Consider the following 21,273-nt stretch of genomic DNA (forward strand, 5'->3'; position numbering starts at 1 on the left):
GTAGGAGTCTGCTATAGACCACCACACCAGGAGAAGGAGGTGGATGAGCCTTTTCTAGAATAACAAATATCCAAAACACAAGACTTAGTGATAATGGGGGACTTTAACTACCCAGATATGTTCTGGAAAAGTAATACAGCGAAACTCAAAACGTCCAGTGAGTTCTTGGAATGTGTTGGTGTCATGGGAACCTCTACTCATCACCGGAGCACCTCCTTCTGGTCATGTCTGGGGAGTAGCTCTGCCAGCCTGAGAGCCTCTTCTTGCAATTGTTCAGCCCGTCATCTCAGGCTCTTGCTCTGTGGCCTCTCTCTTGCTCCTCGGGAGCTGCTACGCCTTATCTTCGGGGCTTAGCCCTCCAGCCAAGTCAAAACAGTCCTCCCCGTCTGGGGTATGGTCAGTCTTCCACACCACCCCAGGCAGTCCTTAACTCCATTGCCTTAGCTGAGCCACTCCCGCAGTGACTAGAATGAACGATCCTAGACAATCGTCAAATTCATTGCCCATATTGTGCCACTCACTCAGTGGCTGGTAGGGAACCCAGGCTCATCCCCTATACTGGGTTCCAGCCCAGGGGCCCTGTCTCCAGCAGCTAAGGTCAGTACTACCACGAACCTTCCTGTCACACCCCTGGACTAGTTTCTACCTAGGCTGTCCTAAGCTTGCATTGTCTGCTCTACTAGCTAAACCCCTCTCTCTGGTCTGCTAGACAAACTCTTCCTCTTTTTCTCTTCCTTGTCCCAGGGAAAGTGATTGCAGCTGTCCTCCCTGCAGTGCCCTTTCTGCTGCCAGCTGGGCCGTCCCTAGGGGGGTGCGGGGCTCAGGACAAATCAGCCTGTATGGGCTCCACTTAACATTTTTTATACAGGTTAAATCTGGTGTGGGGAGGGGACACCAGTGCTGGGGGGTGAGGGATGATGGAGAGTCACAGGGTGGCACCTGTGCTAGGGGCGAAAGGGCCCCCTGTGCTGGGGGGTCCCAGAAAAGGAAGGAGTCCAGGGTGGAAGGGCAATGGATGGGGTCAGCCTGGCGCTGGTGTGTTCCGGCGGCACTAGGATGCTGGCGGCCAGTGATGCCAGGAGGCAGCGGGGCCAGGCTGGGGTCGCTGCTGCTGCCGCTGCTGGAGACTGAACCCAAGCCCCGCGATGCCAAGCAAGAAAAAGAAATACAATGTGCTGGGGGGTGCAGGCCCGACCCCCGCTGACGGTGCCAGGCCCCCCGCTAACCTCCCAGCTGGCCTGGACCACCAACCCCTAACCCCACCCCCTGGGCTGGGCTGGTCCCCCAAGCACCCACCCTCTGGGCCGGCCTAGCGCCCCCCACATGACACACGCACATTAAAGCGCAGGGCTCCTCAAAGCGTGGGCCTGGAGTGGTAGCCCCCATTCTCTGTACCCAAGGGACAGCTCTGGCTACCAGCTCCCTGGTCTTATAGAAGCCCTGTTTGTTCCTGCACAGGTGAGCATCTGTTAATTAGGGCTCTCCTCTCATCTTAAATGTTTCATGGTTTGCAGCCTATTAGGTTAATTGCACCCTCTGGCCTATGTTAATCCCTTCAGGGTGAGTGTAGAGCGCACAACTCCATCACAGCTGGGGACAATTTCTTGTTTCAGAAGATGGAGGAAGTAACAAGTGAGGCAATCATTGATTCTGACCAACAGAGAAGAATTATTTGAAACTCTGAAGGTGGAAGGCAAAATGAGTGAAAATGGTCATGAAATGATTGAGCTCAAGATTCTAAGGCAAGGAAGAAATGAGAGCATAAGGACAAAGGCACCAACTCTGTGGGTGCCCTGGGACTGGAGCACCCCCAGGGAAAAAATGGTGGGTGCTGAGCACTCACCGGCAGTCCCCTATTACCTCCCTTCCCCCCCAGCACCTCCCATCCATTGGTGGCCCCTGCCGATTAGCACCTCCACCCTCCCTCCCAGTGCTTCTCGCCCGCTGCGATCAGCTGTTTCGCAGCATGCAGGAGGCGCTGGGAGGGAGTGGGGGAGGAGTGAGAGCATGGTTTGCTTGGGGGAGGGGGCAGAACAGGGCGGGAAGAGGTAATGTGGGGCTGGGGCCCGGGGCCGAGCTGGGGTTTGTCAAACACGCCCCAGCACATTGGAAAGTCGGCACATCTGCATAAGGACAATGGACTTCAAAAAAAAGCATACTTTAACAAACTCAGACAACTGGTAGGTAAGGTCCCATGGGAAGAAGAACTAAGGGAAAAAGTAGTTCAGGAGAGCTTCGGCAGTTCCTCGAAGGGACAATATTACAGACAGAACAACAAACTATCCTGATGCGAAGGAAAGATAGGAAGAATAATAAGAAGCTAATATGGCTTCCACAAGAGCTCTTTAATTACCTAAAAATCAAAAAGGAATCCTACAAAGAGTGGAAACATGAACAAATTTCTAAGGAAGAGTACAAAAGAATAGCACAAGCATGTACGGACAAAATGAGGTGCACCCAAGAAAAGGTTTTATAATTAGGAGTGAGAGAAAGATGTAGAAGAGTGTAGATCCACTTAGTGGAGCTAATAACAGATGACCAAGAAGGCTGAGGAGTTTAATGCTTATTTTGCTTCAGTCTTCACTAAAATGGTTAATGGTGATAGATGCTTACACAATTAATACTAACAACAATGTGGAAGGAACACAAGCCAGAATAGGGAAAGAACAGGTTAAAGAATATTTAGGTAAGTTAGATGTATTCAGGTGGGCAGGATCTGATGAGTTGGGGGTCATGGTGGATAATCAGCTGGACATGAGCTCCTAGTGTGAATTTATGGCCAAAAGAGCTAATGTGATCCTAGGATACATAAACAGGGGAATCTTGAGTAGGAGTAGAGAGATTATTTTACCTCTGTATTTGACACTGGTGCGAGCTCTGCTGGAATATTGTGTTCAGTTCTGGTGCCCACAATTCAAGCAGGATGTTGATAAATTGGAGAGGGTTTGGAGAAGAGCCATGAGAATGAGTAAAGGATTAGAAACAATGCCCTATAGTGATAGACTGAGGGAACTCAATCTATTTAGCTTAACAAAGAGAAGGTTAAGGGGTGACTTGGTTAGTGCGTAAGTACCTACATGGGGAACAAATATTTGATAATAGCCTGAAAAGCCCATTATCAATCAGAGAAAGGTATAACATGATCATCCAGTGGCTGGAAGTTCAAGCTAGACAAATTCAGACTGGGAATAAGGTGTACATTTTTAATGGTGAAAATAAAAACCAACAACAATGGAACAATTTACAGAGGGTTGTGGTTGTATTCTCCATTACTGGAAATTTAAAAATTAAAATTGGAAGTTTTTCTAAAATATATGTTCCAGGAATAATTTTGGGGAGGTTTTATGGACTGTTGTACAGGAGTTCAGTCTAGATGATCACAATAGTCCCTTTTGGCCTTGGAATCTATGAAATTCACCCTAGGGTACTTAAAGACCTAGCTGAAGCAATCTTGGAACCATTAATTACCTTTGAGAACTCCTGGAGGACGGTTAAGGTCCCGAGGACTGGAGAAGAACAAACATAGCTGTGACGTACCCAGGGTACAATCCAGACTAATGAGTAGCTGTGTTCCCCTGCCCTCTAACCTGGGGTGCCCTTTACACTGCTTTGCTGCTGTAGCCTCCAGTCTGGACTGCTCACAAATAGCCTCCAGCATGTAAGTCACTCCTAGCTGTGTGTGTGTGTGTGTGTGTGCTGCAGTGAGCCACACATTGGCTCTTACCTGCTTTGTTTATACTGCACGGTGACCCCAACACACTCCCAGTCTTAGATTTCCCCCCGGAAATGTGTATCCTGGACTGCCCTGCCCTGCCCTCCCCTGAGCAGTACAAGCTTATAAAAAGTCTGTTATTTAATTAATAGAAATGGAGTTTCCCAGACACTTCAATTCAAACATACTGGATTAGATAAAACAATAAAATAAGTTTAACTACGGAGAGAGAGAGAGATTTTAAGTGAGTACAAGTAATGAGGCATAGAAGTCAGAAATGGTTACAAGCAAAATAAAAATAAAACACAACTGGTGCCTAATTTAACCTTGCTTTGAATTTAACATAGTTTGTTTTCTCACCACATGCTTTGGTAGATTAGAGGCCAAACTCTTAGGTCAGGACCCCTCCCCCGTCCAGTGCTGCTTCCTTTGTCCTTCAGGTTCTGGGGAAGAGAGCGAGAGAGAGGGGTACTTTTGGGGTATCTCCCCTTTCTTTCTATAGTCCTCTCCCCGCTTTGAGAAGCATCTCCAGCTGGGAGCATGGTAACAGGCAGTCTGTGTGGATGGGAGCCCCCTACTGTTTCTTTGCTAAGATGTAGATTTTTTTTGCCCATGCCCTGTTTCCTGCCAAAGAAAGACCATTTAGCAAGTAATGGCCCATTGGCCTTGTTTACACCTGGTTGAGGTGCCAGCTTACCCTTTGTCTCTGAGGAACTGGTTTGGCTGCTGCCCAGACTTGGAACATGTGTTAGTAACACCATACAATGGAATCTTATAATTTTACATTAAACAGTATTGTCACACACATTTTATCAGGACAATAATGATTAGCATTATTGACCATAATGACCAAAATTGTAAATTTTCAAATGACACCTCAGAAGGCATACCTTGAACAAAGACTTACAATAGTGTGCAAGGGGTGAATACAGGGGTACAGTCTGTCACAATAGATTTAGGGGAGGAGGGATAGCTCGGTGGTTTGAGCATTGGCTTCCTAAACCCCAGGGTTGTGAGCTCAATCCTTGAGGGGACCAGTTAGGGATCTGGGGCAAAAAAAATCTGTCTGGGGATTGGTCCTGCTTTGAGCAGGGGGTTGGACTAGATGACCTCCTGAAGTCCCTTCCAACCCTGATATTCTATGATTCTGCCCTGAAAAAGGGAAACAAAGAGGACCAGGGAATTATAGGTCATGCAGCCTAACAGAAAGATACTGGAACAAATTATAAAAATAAGTTTGTGAGCACCTAGAGAATAATAGGCCAACATTGATTCGTCAAGAACAAATCATGCCAAACCAAACTAATTTTCTTCTTTGACAGGGTTACTGGCCTACTTGATGGGGGAAGCAGTAAATATGATACATCTTGATTGTAGTAAGGTTTTTGATACGGTCCCACATAACATTCTCATAAGCAAACTAGGGAAATATGGTCAGATGTAATTACTATAAGGTGAGTGCGCAACTGGTTGGAAGACCATACTCAGAGTACTTATCAGTGGTTCACTGTCTGGCTGGGAGGATGTATCCAGAGGGGTCCCGAAGAGATCTTTCTTTGGTCTGGCACTATTCAATATTTTCATTAATGATTTGGATAATGGAGCGGAAAGCATACTTATAAAATTTGTGGATGACACCAAGCTAGGCGGGGTGGCAAGCACTTTAGAGGACAGGATTGGAATTCAAAGTGATCTTGAGAAATTGGAGAATTGGTCTGAAAATCAAGATGAACATGAATAAAAACAAGTGCAAAGTACTACAATCAGGAAAGAAAAAGCAAATGCACAAGTACAAAAATGGGGTATAACTGTCTAGGCAGTAGTATTGCAAAAAGGGTCTGGGATTCATAGGGGATCAGAAATTGAATGAGTCTACAATGTTGTGCAGTTGCAAAAAAGACAAATATTCTTCTGGGGTTTACTAGCAGAATTGTTTGCAAGACTGTGGAGGTAATTGTTCTGCTCTGCTCTGCACTGATGAGGCTTCAGCTGGAGTATTGTGGCAAGTTTTGTGTACCACACTTTAAGGAAGATATGGACAAACTGGAGAGTCGAGAGGAGAGCAACAAAAATGATAAAAGGTTTAGAAAGGTATGACCTATGAGGAAAGTTAAAAAACTTGGTGTGTTTAGTCTTCAGAAAAGAAGAGTGAAGATGGACATAATAACAGTCTTCAAATATGTTAAGGGCTGTGATAAAGAGGATAGTAGTCAACTGTTCTCCATGTCCACTGAAGATAGGACAAGAAGTAATTAGCCTAATCTGCAGCAAGGGAGATTTAATTTAAGTATTAGGAAAACTTTTCTAACTATGAGGACAGTTAAGTGCTGGAATAGGTTACAGAAGGAGGTTGTAGAATCCCCATCACTGGAGGTTTTTAAGAAGAGGTTAGATAGATATTTATTATGGATGGCCTAGGTATTCTTAGTCTACCTCAGCATGGGGGTGTGGACTAGGTGACCTCTCAAGATCTCTTCTAGCCCTAAATTTCTATGATTCTATGTCCAGGACTTTGACACAATTTGGAAAATGATTAAAACATAGTTCGACCCTGTATGCAATACAAGACCAAATTATTTTGGAACCAAATTCTCCTTTTTACCCATTGTTTTGTTGTGTTTGAGGTGGTGAAATAGTAGATTCCACTGTGTATGTCAAAGTAGCTCCATTGGCTAATTTGGAGGGCAATATGAGACATTTGAATTTTTTTAAAGTATGAATTAGATCTGTTAGGTGAGAGACTCACTAAAAAGAATTGAACATGTAGTATAACAGTAACAGGAGTGCTGGGATGGCTACATAGCCATTTTTATCCTTGAAGTTATGTCATTGTTTTGCTAATAATAGGCAGACTGATTGGAAGAACTTTTTTTAGGGAGCTTCATGGAAAATGACTGAACTGGAGTTAGTGAATAAGCAGATGAGTACCAGTTGTGGTTTCAGGCACTCTAGAACATGAGGTTATCATCTGATATTTCCCTCATTACAATGGTTTGACTGAAATCACAACTGAATAGATAAAGTAAATAGCTAAACAATGAGAGTTTTTTTTATCCTTCACAGTAATTTTTACTATTTTAAAAATAGTTATTTCCATGGCAGACATCCTATTTTACGATTATGAGTATAAAAACCCAACATAATTCTTCGTTATATATGCTTTCTCAGAGACCTAGTGCTTTTGCTCTCAAACTTTGTACAGAGCACCTGGTTTGCCAGTTATTGCGGGGCAATATGCTTTATTGTCAACAAATGAAATTGGCAGCAGAAGCAAACCTTAAGAATATTTATTGCATTTGCTTCAATTCCTTTTACAACGTATTCTCTCCTTTGTGGCTAATCATAACAAGAAGACTCCTGATACCTTCAGCTTTCAGTGGTTGTGTCTACATTAGCCTTTTCCCCTACATATTGCCCACCATTGACAACACCAATACAGCTCCACCATGGGAAGCAGCAGTGAGAGGGCTAGAGTAGAAAATCCACCTCCATCGTCTTTACCACTGTGTCATGCACATGTATCCCTACATGTCTAGAATGCCCCTATTCCAGACAACATGGTAGTGTAATAACATCACTGGTGCCTTGTTTACACTTATCAGTGGAGCTGCGTCAATGGAGAGAAATATTTTGATGAAAAGGGTAGTATAGACAAAGGCCGAGAGGCATTAAAGTGCATTTATGGTCAGAAGAGAAGCTATGCTGGTACCTGCTTATTAAATAGCTAGGACTTCTCTTGGTATTCCAGGCCCTGTCTGCTTGCTGTTCTGAAAGATATGTTAGCTCTCCGTAGCTATTTCAGATATAGGAAAGTAAGCTGAGGTTGCATTCCTCCTCACTCAGAATCAACAATGTTCTTAACTAAAGCCTTGTCTACACAGGAAAGTTATACTGGTCTAAGGTAAGGTGTGAATTTATACCTCTATGGTTATACTGGCAATTCCCTATGGGGAATAAGAGTGACTTTTTCTGGGTCAGCTTATGTCACTTTAGAAGTGGTTTAAGCAATACCAGAAAAAGCCACTTTTATGCTGGCATTAGGGAGTTATGCCAGTGTGACTCTGTCAATATAGTTGTACTGGTATAGTTTTGCCACTTGATTTCCCTGTGTAGATGAGTCCTAAGTTCTAATTGCAGAATGTGTACTGCTGGCCATGGTGTCTGAGCCAGAAAACACCAAGCATGACTGTTGGATCCCAGGTGAAGGTTACAGGACTGGCAGTTATGGGGGGAAATGTTTTACTTGTTAACTTAGCTATTTGTTATAAAGTTACTCAGAGAGAATAAATGAGAACCTCATGATGCCATTTTCCCCATTGTCTTTTTGTTATGTTTGTACAGTTCCTAGCACTTTGGGGCCTCTCATCCCTGAGTATGGCTTCTAGGTGCTACTTCAGCACAAATAACGATACTTTTAAGAGTATAACAGAACCATAAGCATATATTCTGTGAAACATTTGTGCCTTAATTAATGGAGATATCCCATCTCCTAGAACTGGAAGGGACCTTGAAAGGTCATCGAGTCCAGCCCCCTGCCTTCACTAGCAGGACCAAGTACTGATTTTGCCCCAGATCCCCAAGCGGCCCCCTCAAGGATTGAACTCACAACCCTGGGTTTAACAGGCCAATGCTCAAACCACTGAGCTATCCCTCCCCCCTTAATAATCACAAGGCAGCCTCAATTTACAGCACCAATGTTTTTTGTTGAAGAATGGCCACTTTTAAGTCTGTTATTGAGGGTCCAGGGAGCAGGGCCGGCTTTAGGTCGATTCCCCTGAATCGGGCCCCACACCTATGAGGGCCCTGCACCCTAAAGAAGAGCGCCTAACTTAGGCGCCTTTTAAAATTTTTACTCACCCGGCAGCGCTCCTTTAGTGGAAGACCCGAACTGAAGACCTGGAGCGATGCCAGGTGAGTCATCCCTATTTGAATCCTCGCACTTCCTAAAGCCGGCCCTGCCAGGGAGATTGAAGTGCTCTCTTACTGGTTTTTTAATGTTACAATTCTTGATGTCTGATTTGTGTCCAGTTATTCTTTTGTGCAGAGACTGTCCGGTTTGGCCAATGTAAATGGCAGAGGGGCATTGCTGGCGCATGATGGCATATATCACATTTAAAAGTGGCCATTCTTCAACAAAAAAAGTTCAAAAGCAGACTTTAATGAGAAACTGCAGAACTGGAATTCATTTGCAAACTTTACACCATCAAATTAGGCCTAAATAAAGACTGGGAGTGGCTGGGTCACTACAAAAAGTAATTTTCCCTCTGTTGCTATTCACCCCTTCTTGTCAACTGTTGGGAATGGACCACACCCACCCTGATTGAATTGGCCTCGTTAGCACTGACCCCCCACTTGCTAAGGCTACTCCCATCTTTTCATGTGCTGTATATTTATACCAGGGGTTGGCAACGTTCATAGAATCCTAGAATATCAGAGTTGGAAGGGACCTCAAGAGGTCATCTAGTCCAACCCCCTGCTCAAAGCAGGACCAATTCCCAGCTAAATCATCCCAGCCAGGGCTTTGTCAAGCCGGGCCTTAAAAACCTCCAAGGAAGGAGACTCCACCACCTCCCTAGGTAACGCATTCCAGTGTTTCACCACCCTCCTAGTGAAATAGTTTTTCCTGATATCCAACCTGGACCTCCCCCACTGCAACTTGAGACCATTGCTCCTTGTTCTGTCATCTGCCACCACTGAGAACAGCCGAGCTCCATCCTCTTTGGAACCCCCCTTCAGGTAGTTGAAGGCTGCTATCAAATCCCCCCTCATTCTTCTCTTCTGGAGACTAAACAATCCCAGTTCCCTCAGCCTCTCCTCATAAGTCATGTGCTCCAAACCCCTAATCATTTTTGTTGCCCTCCGCTGGACTCTTTCCAATTTTTCCACTTTTTCCACAGTTCGGCACGCGGTTCCCCAGGGTAAGCACCCTAGCGGGCCAGGCCAGTTTATTTACCTGCTGACGCGGCAGGTTCGGCCAATCGCGGCCCCCACTCACCGCGGTTCGCCGTCCCAGGGCAGTGGGAAGCCGCGGCCAGCACATCCCTTGGCCCGTGCCGCTTCCTGCTGCCCCCATTGGCCTAAGAGTTAAAAGGGATTGGGACATTCCAAGCATTCAGTTCCTGGCTCTGAGGAGCACCGACTACAACAATAGCTGTGGTTGCTCACCACTTCTTGGAGCCAAGTCACTAATATTGAAAATTTCATAGATCTTGGGAAATGCTGTACATTTTCTTTTCTTCCCATTAGTTAATATTTGTTTTGCTTCCTTCTTTCCTTTTAGCCTTGGTATTTTTTGTGAGTTTAAAAAAAACAACCACCTGCTACATGTTGTTAGCTTGAGATTGTGTTCATTCACACTGTGTTCCATAAAATGATATAATTAGCTGAGCTTTGAGTTAGCTCTTTGCTACACTTCCTCATTGGAAAAACGGTACAGCTTATGATGAAACCAGCAGCTGCTAATGTACATAATCACCACAGAACCTGGTTCTTGTTTTGTTAGTTGTACAAATAGAATATGAAAGATGTCTAGCTTATATATTACTGCCCTACTATGGGATCATAGAGGTTAGGGCTGAATCAGACCTTGGGCATAAAATGGTTGGGGTGTTGGTTTGGGGGTATTTGGAGGTATTTACCCTAAATGGTCAATACTTTGGAATAACAGATTTTGAAAGCAGCATTTTACTTACATGGCTCTTTTGATCTGTTGCAAAGGGTGGGGGAATTAAAGTTTATTGGAAAATAATATAATTTGGGGAACCTGTGTATAAGGAGGTATTATGGGCAGATGATATGAAGAATGGTGAAGGGAAAGGAATCAAAGGTCAGATTGCAAGAAGATTTCAACCCACTTTGCCTCACGGGGTGGAAGCCTTTAGTGGAAGGTAAGAACAGTGACCCCGTTCCTGATGGAGACCTCTTCTTTCAGCTGGCTGAAGCTATGTATTTGCGGGGTGGGGAAAGAAAGGGAACAGCATGTAGGAGAAGAGTAAAAGAGTACATAGCACTAAGATGGAGCAGGGAGAGAAAAGGGTGAGGAGTAGAGATAAAACTCAAACAAGAGAAGACAAAACAAGATTAAGAAACAGAAAATCTAGCAGGAGAAGAGCAAAATGTAGGCATGGGGAGCAAGATATACAGACAGTAAAATAGGATTAGACTGGGAGATTGAAAATGCAGGATAGACATTTGAGACTGGGAGATGAACTTTTCTCCTGCCCTGGTTTTTACTTGTTATGTCGAGTTCTTTTGTTTTGGAGAGGGAGTGCTCATTCCCGTCCAACTCTCCCATTGCATGTTCCAGCAGTGTGGTGGGTTTTTTTTATTTTATTTTATTTTAAACCTGTGGTTACCCTGGAGGGGATAGATCTGCAAACTAAGAGGCAGGTCCTCAGCTGGTTGAAATCATAATCATAGCTTTGTTGACTTCAGTGGACCTGCGTCCGTTTACATTGCTGAGAATCTGGCCCTAAAGGCTATGCTCTCCGATGGCTCTGCACTGTGCCATTGACACCTATGTAAAATGCCACCAAATCAGAATTGTGGTGTTTTACATCCAGTTGGCACTAGCGTTAAAAGCTATACAGGGTGCAGGGCAATGGAGAATCAGGTCCTGAATGTTTCTCTGGTGCTGAAAGAGGAAATGGAATCACCATGAAAACAGTTGTTCCATGTGATGAATTATTTAATCCAGATCACAAATGTCACTTTGCGCACATGATGCACAAATGCTCTTTCAGTCTGAATACACCCTTTCCTCTCTCAGATGTCACAATTCCTAAGCATCGACTTGTTTATCTAGTTAGCAGTTTACTGGTGGGAGTATATGGGTTGCGTGGGTTGGAGGCAGAGAGGAATTCAGTTGAAGAACGAAGCAGTCTTTTCCGGTATCTGTGGGTTGGGGGTAGAAGTATTCTTGGGAGCTCTCTGTGTCAGTACTTTTTGGTTTCTGAAAAGAAAAGTGTAAATTATTCTATAAATAACGCTGGGTTCAGAATTCTGGGCCAGACCCTCAGCAGATGTCAATCAGTGTGGCTCTCTATTGAAGTAAAAATTACATCAGCTGACAGTCTAGCCTTCTCTATGCAAAATGCATTTTTTTCTAAATAGATAGATCATTGCATTTTTAACACCACCTCCTTCTAAAATAAGTTTGTTTGTCAATAACTCTGCCCCTCTTTCCAGAATTGTTTCACTTACCCACAAAGCTGATGCAGTTCTCCCCTTCCTGTTCTTCCCCTGCTGCCCCAAAAATATAACTTAAAGTGATTTTCTTTTCTTTGTTTCTTTATGTAATTTAGAGCATTTCTAAAGTGTATTATCACCACACATGCAGGCATGGGACAGACAAGTCTCCAACATGGAGAATTGACTATAACACAGTATTTTCTCTGATTTTACTAAATAGATAGGAAAAAATGATGTAGTTAAATCAGTGCAATCCTTTAGTATGGATGAAATTACAGTGGTATTTACAGAGGTGTTTTTATCAGTATAGCTTGTTTTGGCACAAACACTAATATAAACACCTTTATACCAGTATAACTGTCCACACTAGAGACTAAATCATTGCAAAAACTATGTGTAGACAAGCTCTTAATGTATTCATATGTCTTTGAGCACCCTGTCCAGTTTTTCCTATTTATTTTGGGTACTTCTCTGGGGGAGTGATTTGGTTCAGTAACTAACCTCCAAAAGTTGAACTGGTTATTAAATTACCATACAAACACATTAGTTAGACACTGCCAAATATTTTTATTTTAAAGGATACTTTACTATTTACTACTTTCATATTCACATATGAATTTAGGGCTTGCTACGCCACTTTCCTTAACATTATGTAGGATCTTCCAGAGATATTAGGTGAAAGTGTCTGCATTTCTTCAATCTCATACAGCTATTATTAGCAGTACTTATTTATAGTGTAGTATTGTCCAAAGGCCTCAGTCCTGACTGGGACTCCATTCTGCTGGGCACTGGATAAATACTGGGCCACATCATGGTCCATTCCACAAGCCAGCCCAGGGAGTTGTTGAGGAGGCATGTATCCCTTATTCCCTTGGGCCAATGCACTGTACCACCGCTTCCTGTGTGTAGGGAGAAGTGGGCTCTGAAGAGCTGCTACATTCAGGTAGGTGGGAAAGAGCCTTGACTCGGCTCCCCTTCAGTGTGCCCAATTATGTAGTTTCACTGGTGCATCAAGGAGCATATGCAGTGATAGGTGTAGACCTCCCTCCCCAGAGCAGCTAGGAGAGAGATTGTGACTTTTGCAAGGCAAAATCTCTCCACTTGTGTTGCTCCTGGAGCAGCCTGTGATGTGCTGCCCCTTACTCTGGTGTGGATCACAAAGAGATGATCTAGACCATAGGAAAAAGACAATTCTTGCCTCCTTGGGCTGGTGTAAAGCATTTATATATCTTAATTTCAGAGATTTTGATTGTTTAAAAAAACAACAACAATATTTTAAGAAAAATTGTACAGAGTGGTGAGGAAACATAGATTCAGCAGCATGCTAATAAAATGTAATCGTCATTCTATACCACCGAGTATTTTTTGTAAAGCCTCTTTTATTTAATGGAATGATTGGCATTTGAAAAAATTGCTGCACAACTATTCTTAGTCTGTGATTTACAAGTTAGATAATCAGTTTGTCGCCACTCAGATACCGAGTCCCCATGAATGTGGTGTGTTTGACCGTTCAAAAATCTACAATATTATTTAACTTGAAAAATTCCCTTTTTAGCTAGCTGTGTGGCAAAGAGTTTCCCGGACATGTACTGTAGTTCAGATGATTCATTGCTTTTTGCTTCTCCTTTTAAAGGATTGCAACATTCCATAAAGCAGCAGTTCAGATTTTAGTCTGAACACAGAAAAGCAAAACAAGCAAAGAATCTTTCAAGCTGCGTTCTTATTCTAAAACTAATTGCTTGATTTATTATGCACTTACAGGAATTTGTAACTGTCCTGGTACGGGACCCTAGGATACAGAAGGAAGACTCTTGGCATTCACATATAGACTATGAGATATTCATTCATGTAAGTATTAAAAATAACATAGTAAAAATACTTTGCACTTACGTAGCACATCTATTCAAGGCTGTGATCACTTCAGAAATATTAATGATTTAAGCCTTACAGCACCACTGGGACATCAGCAGGTATTATGCTCCTTCTACAGATGGCTCATGATACACACTGGCTCACGTTTGTGTGCTTTAGGATCCTCTGTCCTCTGACAGATACTATTCATGGTTCAAATTCTTAACCAGACGATCGATATGGCAGACTTTGCATGGTCACTGGTTTTATCATAGTAAGAAAAAACATTGGATTTCAAACATCCGTGTTTATACAACTCTCTTTTCAATGAATAATCCAGTTACTTGCTTCATAATCAAAATTCCTGAAGCTGTTTTATCTATCACGCTATTTGATTGTCATAACTGTGTAAATGTTCAATGTGTCTAGACATTTATATTGTGACCAGCTCTGTGGTATCTGGGTACTTTAAAATTATAAGCATTAAGAAAAACACTTAGTGTACTGCATTCTAATAAGGATACATTTGAAATTGTGATTCTATCATATCCTAAATCTGTCATACATTTCATTTAATTAAATATTGCTGATTATTTTTCTATTACCATACTTTGTTGGATGAAACGTTGAAGGGATTATAATAATTTCCTTAATCTAGACCCTAAGATTGAAAAATATGACATATGAAAAATATCTTCCATCCCCTCATGTTGGCAGGATTACTGGGTTCAGCCTATTACTGTTTTGAGTGTAAAGTGTCCCCTACAATATTGGCTGCCAGACAAACATAGATCACTTTGGTAGAAAAGTGAAATTCCATCCTTTGTCACACATTGATGCTGTACTTTGGGGCAGCCCATTGTTGGAAAATTGACAAGAAACTTGTAATGTGGACAGAGTGAATGCATAGGAGGATAACTTGGGTCTCTCAAAGGTTCAGTTTCTGCCATTCCAAGCACTCCAACAGCAGTACACCATACCTCGTCCAGCTGACTGTCATTACCTGGAGCTTAAGCATCTCCTGAAGGACCTATTTGGTCCTGTTATGCTGAAAGCACCAGAGACTCCAGAATTGTTGCAGATCTGGAGAGCACTCCATAGGTTCACCTGACCAGTTATAGCTTGTTACGACTTTGTGGTCCAAAAACCTCTCCTTAATTTAGATTGCTAGTGACAAGCATTGAACAGAGATTTGTATATATTCTTAAAACCTAGCCAATGGAGAAATGCCTTGCAAAGCATTAAAAACTGTATGTTTCTATGATTAAGGCTGATTCAACAGAAAATTATACACCTCTACCCCGATATAACGTGACCCGATATAACACGAATTCTGATATAACACAGTAAAGCAGTGCTCTGGGGGGGGGTTGCGCACTCCGGCAGATCAAAGTAAGTTTGATATAACGCGGTTTCACCTATAATGCGGTAAGATTTTTTTGGCTCCCGAGGACAGCATTATATCGGGGTAGAGGTGTATTTCATTCACACTGGTCACTGCACAGGTTACAGTGCCTTAGCCTTGCCAAAAGAAACTACTGTTGGAGATCTGGGTCTCCCAGAGCTCAGATGTTTTGGGACTGTTCCAGGATACAATCCTCTTGGCTAGAAGTGGGCAGGAGGATTAATATGATCATGGATACCTCTTTAAAAATTACTTCCCAGAACTGTGTTTTGGGATATATCGCATCATCTTGGAAACTCTCCAACTCACGGAAAACTTGTTCTCTAGAGCAGTGCTGGTAACCAAATGACTCCTACTGCTTAGGTGGCAGAGCAGACTGCCTTCAGGTCTAGAAGCTTGGCTCAGCAACTGGGCTGACCTGGCAGCTAAAAAGCAGGTAACATTTCTGAGAAGAAGGACCTCAAACAGATTTGAACAGATTTGGTCTGACTTTTTAGAAGTCTTTATCAGGGGGTAGCCGTGTTAGTCTGTATCTACAAAAACAACAAGGAGTCTGGTGGCACCTTAAAGATTAACAGATTTATTTGGGCATAAGCTTTCGTGGGTAAAAACCTAATTTCTTTGGATGCAAGAAGTGAGGTTTTTTACCCACGAAAGCTTATGCCCAAATAAATCTGTTAGTCTTTAAGGTGCCACCAGACTCCTTGTTGTTTTTGTAGAAGTCTTTGATTAACTCCTAGCAGATGGAAACTGAGGTAACAGGGCCGGCTCCAGGCACCAGCCGACCAAGCTTGTGCTTGGGGTGGCAGATTCCAAGGGGCAGCATTCCATCTAATCCTTTTTTTGCGCTTCACCGCTTTGGCCGCCACTGCAGGTTTTTTCTTTTTTCTTTGGTTTGCTGCTCCCGCCGCCCTGTAGGGGGCAGAGGACGGGAGCGCCCTGCAGCAAGCCCGGCAGGCAGCCCGCGTCCTTCCCTGCTTGCCAATCGGAGCGGCGCGGTGGGAGGGGCCGTGTGGCAAGCACCCCGCTTAAGGAAGCCCTGGCTGCCCCCCTTCTCTCTTCCCACCCTCCGCAGCTAGCCGGGGTGCGCACTCTGCTGCCCGGGGTCTGCAGGGCCAGGAGTCCCCCCGCCACCCCAGTTTTTTTTGTTTGTTTTTTTGTTTTTTTGTTTTTTCTTTCCTTCGCCGCTCCGGCCGGCCAGTTTGTTCCCCCCCCCCCTTCCCCCCCTTCGCCGCTCCGGCCGACCGGTTTCTCCCCTCCCCCTGCCCCTTTGCTGCTCCGGCCGACCGGTTTGTTCTCTTCTCCCCTGCTCCTTTTGCCGCTCCGGCTGGGGGCAGGTTTGTTTTCCTCTTCCCCCCCCCCCTTTGCTGCTCCGGCCGGCTGGGCGTTTTTTGCTTGGGGCAGCAAAAAAGCCAGAGCCGGCCCCGTGAGGTAATGCTCTCCTCTTCTTTCTTTTCCCTCCCTTTTTTCTTATTTTTTGGGTGGAAAATATAAATTAAAACAAACTTGCATAATTACTCAAATATTGAGGTGAGAGTTTGAGATCAGGAAGTCATATGATTGCTAAATAAAGCCAAAAGCCTATCAGCACTTTGTGTGGGAGGAAAGCATTAATCTTAGTAAGGGCAAACAATCAAGTGACTGGTAACTAAGGGCCAGTCATTACAACTGCTTTTCCCTGTGTAGCAAGTATTCATGCTAGTCCCATTGATAGAGCCCTGCGCGGATACATAAATATGTATCCGCATCCGATCTGTGATCTGCAAAAATTATCTGCGGATGTGGATATCTGCAGATTTGCAGAGCTCTACACCGGGGGCTGGACTGAGGCTCTGAGGCATCCCCATCTGTAATGCGGTTGGGGAGAGATGCTCTGGAAGCTGTGGGGAGCCGTGACGGACACTCCACCTGTCTGGAGGGGGGGGAAGTGGGGGGAAGGGGGCAGTGTTCCCTTACATTTCTCCCACCCATGTGCGGAATGAATTTTTTTATGTACAGCAATATGGAGGTAATGTGTGACACATCACCTTCATATTGGTGCACATAACAAAATCCATGTGGTGGGGATAGGGCCGAGGGGTTCGGAGTGTGGGAGGGAGCTCAGGGCTGGTGCAGGGGTGTGAGGGTTCCAGCTGGGGGTGTGGACTCTGGGTGGGGCTGGGGATGCATTAGGGTGCTCCAGGGGCATGGCGGGGAGAGAGGACTCCCCTCAGCTCTCTCTCCCCACAGCAGCACCTGGGCTGGGGAGGAAGAGGCGCCTCTCCCCACCGCAGCAGCTCCGGGGCTGGGGCTGCAGAATAGGTGCTACTTCCCCAGCAGGTCCAGGCTGGGGCTGGGTTTGGGCTGGGGGAGGGCTGCCCTGGCTGCAGCTGGGTCTGGGCCGGGCCGGTCGCAGCAGAGTTGGGGCCAGGGGAAGGGTGCCACCACCGCAGCAGGCTGGGGCCGGGCTAGGTTGGGGCCTCCCCCGGCCATGGCAGGTCCCCGGGCGGGTTCCCTGAGTGTCTGCGCAGTGCAAAGGAGGCTGCTGTGCGGCTGCACAGCTTACAGGGAACTTAGCCAGGGGGCTCCGGCCGGGGAAGGGGGCAGCTCAGAGCCGCAGCCCAGCCACAATAACAGCTGGGGAGCCATGGCGGACCCTCCACCTGCCTTGGCCGTGGGGCCCGAGCAGCCCCTGCCCCCTGTCCCTGCCCCCCAGGCTCTCCTCCCAAGGCAGGTGGAGGATCCGCACCGCGGTTCCTCACAGCTGCTTGCCCGCTCTTACCGTCAGAGCCCTGCGTGGATATAAAATTTGTATCTGCATCCGCGCTGGTATCCACAGAAATGGTACACAGATATAAAGTGGATACCCATGGATTTGCAGGGTTCTACCTATTGATTTAACTGGGACTATGCACTGGAAGAAGCATGCATGCAGGAGTAAGTGTTTGCAGGGTAATGCCAGAGCTATTTTAAAAAAAAACATTTTTTTTTTAATGCAAAAATTGGAGTTTTCTGTTGGAAATCATTTTCTGACAAACTTTTTCACCTGCTGTAATTGACGTCTTCATTCTGGTCATTTTCTTCTGAAGAAAAATATGTTCCCTGAGAAGTTAGAAACTGATCCTGATCTGGTTCAAGATACAACTGTTTTACATAGCAGTTACACTGAACTGAATAGAAATCAGTCCTTCAGTTTTCAAGGACAGAATTCTTAGTAAACTTTTTTTAGTATCAAATATCTATGCTGCTTTCTTTCTAAAGGATTTACAAGTAAAGTGAGTCTCATTTCCCAACAGACAAATAGCATGTGCTTTACAAGGAAAACATCTTGCGTTAGACGACGCTTTCGAGAATTTGTATGGCTGCGGCAGAGACTTCAGAAGAATGCTGTGCTACTGTGAGTGACTTTTTTTTTTTTTTAATCTACCTTCTTCCATGAATACAAGTTTAATACTCTGCAGATGACACACACAGGGGTAGTGTTTTTATCTGTTCTGAACTATTACTAGAGAATCATATAAGTTAGAGTTGGGCAAGACTTTAGCCCATATACTCTCTACCCTACCAGTGCAAGGTTGTTTTCCACAATATATTTTCTAGTGGTTTGCAGGTACTTCTACACAGTAATAAAAAACTCGTGTCTGACCTGGCCTCCGGGACTGAAAAATTTCTGTGTAGATGTTCAGACTCAGGCTGGAACCATCACAGGGTCCCAGAGCTTGGGTTCTAGCCTGAGCCTGAATGTCTACACAGCAGTTTTTCAGCCAAGAGCCCAAGCCCAAGTCAGCTGACAGTTTTTTTTTTTTTTATCATTGTGTAGACGTATCCCTGGCTGGCCTGGAATTAAACATCTCAAGCAATGGGGCTTCCACCATTACCTTTTGGTAGCTATTCCCCAAACTAGTAAGGCTTAACACATTTAATCTTATATTTTGTTGCATACAAGTTTGAACAGCTAGTGCTTTTGATAAACCGTTTAAGATCACAAAAAATTTAAATTACACTGCTGTACATTTTCCTGACCCAACTGTTAATCCTTGGAGTCTAGGTGTCTACATACCAAGGTTCTCATATGGTCCTTATCACTGTGGTATCTGAGCACCTCCCAAAATGATAAAATGTGTACACAAAGATACATTTATCTCTTTCTCTCCCCCCTCCATTCAGCAGAGACTGGCTTTGCTTTATATTTGTCCAAGATATTTTTTCCTTTGGCCTGATGTTGTAATTTATCCTCCTAAAATTAGATCACTTGCATAAACTATTTTTCTCAGCACATCATTTTTGGTTTTAACTCCTGTATTTTATTTTTTAAAGCCAATTACCTGAACTTCCATCTAAAACTCCCTTTTTTAATATGAATAATCCCCATCATGTGGACCATCGTCGACAGGGCCTACAAGAATTTCTTGAGAAGTAAGTACTGCATCTTAGTGTGTTTTTATTGTTAATGAAGTCACTAATTTGCTGTATTAGACAGCTCATCTCTTGTACGGGAGAGCCATCTTGTGGCCAGCATTATATATTGCTCTTTTAGATTTCCTCTGCCTCTCATTGACACATTTTTGTATATACCACTTCAGCTGAACTGTTGCAACAGAATTTCAGCTGAAGTTCTTCACATTTCAGTGTATTGATTAAAAATTGGCATTTTTGTAAAGCATAGATTCATAGATTCTAGGATTGGAAGGGACCTCGAGAGGTCATCGAGTCCAGTCCCCTGCCCTCATGGCAGGACCAAATACTGTCTAGACCATCCCTGATAGACATTTATCTAACCTACTCTTAAATATCTCCAGAGATGGAGATTTCACAACCTCCCTAGGCAGTTTATTCCAGTGTTTAACCACCCTGACAGTTAGGAACTTTTTCACAGTGTTTAAATTATTTCATGGCCTTATTTTGGTTAAAAATGCTCTTCTGGTGAAATCTATTGGCTTTCAAGAACAAGCTAGCTATGTTTAAACAAAGAAACAGGTTTACAGTGGTGAGGAAACCAGTGTTAACACCTCTCTGGCAAACTCTGCTTAAACACAGTGGGCTTGGGGAAACTCTGTAATAAGGAATCATTTAAAAAAAAAATCCCTCTAATACTACAGCTAGTTCAGCTGAGCTGAGGTTAACACTTTTATGTTTGGGTCCTCTAGTTTAGCTAAGGCAATCTCACAGTTGGCACCATTTTTACCACTTTGCCAAATAAGTTTTATTCCAGCAGGCATAACTAAAATAGCACCAACACTTCTTCACCTGAACCGGTGATAACAGCAGTGGAAAATGTTTTGGTAAATTTCCCCAGTGTAGTCTTCTTGCAAGGGACATGGTGTGTGAAAACACTGTTTAAAGGGATGGACGAAAAGAATTTTTAAAATAGTCTCCTAGGCTAGGCTCCAACCTGAGCTAGAAAAAGGTTTTAAGAACAGCTTAAACATGGTTATTTAGCTCAACACTCTGGCTGTTTAATAATACTTAGCTCTTATACAACACTTTTCATCTGTAGATCTCAAAGTGCTTTACAAAGGAGGTCAGTATCATTATCTGTATTTTACAGATGGGAAAACTGAGGCACGGAGACCTGTTCAAAGTCATCCAGCAGCTAGCTGCAGAGCTGGGAATAGAACCCCGGTCCCCTGAGTCCGAGTCTAGTGTTCTATCCACTACACCAGGGGTGGGCAAACTTTTTGGCCCGAAGGCCACATCGGGGAGTAGAAATTGTATGGCAGGCCATGAATGCTCACAAAATGGGGTTGGAGTGTAGGAGGGGGTGAGGGCTCTGGTTGGAGGTGTGGGCTTCGGGGTGGGGCTGGGGATGAGGAGTTTGGGGTGCAGAAGGGTGCACCGGGCTGCAATCGAGGGGTTTGGAGAGGGGAAGGGGGATCAGGGCTGGGGCCGGAGAAGAGGCTCAGGGGTGCAGGCTCTGAGTGGCACTTACGTCAAGCTGCTCCCGGAAGCAGTGGCATATCCCTTCTCCAGCTCCTACGCAGAGGGGCGGCCAGGTGGCTCTGCATGTTGCCTATCCGCAGGCACCGCCCCTGCAGCTCCCATTGGAGCGCCGGAGGGGGCCATTGGAGTGTGTAGGAGCTGGAGAGGGGCCATGCCGTGGCTTCTGGGACCCGTGTGGAGGGGCCCCCGACCCTGT

The 21,273-nt window shown here is 44.5% G+C and overlaps 1 protein-coding gene across 1 annotated transcript in view; it reads left to right on the forward strand.

The window, feature by feature from the left end:
* SNX10 (sorting nexin 10) overlaps window positions 1-21,273 on the forward strand; it is a 58,382-nt gene that overhangs the window by 25,278 nt on the left and 11,831 nt on the right. The window contains exons 3-5 of the mRNA XM_005296975.5: window positions 13,664-13,750; window positions 18,434-18,534; window positions 19,455-19,553. Of these exons, the coding sequence (XP_005297032.1) occupies window positions 13,664-13,750; window positions 18,434-18,534; window positions 19,455-19,553 (287 nt within the window). The remainder of the gene's footprint in view (window positions 1-13,663; window positions 13,751-18,433; window positions 18,535-19,454; window positions 19,554-21,273) is intronic.

This window comes from Chrysemys picta, chromosome 2, assembly GCF_011386835.1.
Source record: "Chrysemys picta bellii isolate R12L10 chromosome 2, ASM1138683v2, whole genome shotgun sequence".
NCBI lineage: Eukaryota > Metazoa > Chordata > Testudines > Emydidae > Chrysemys > Chrysemys picta.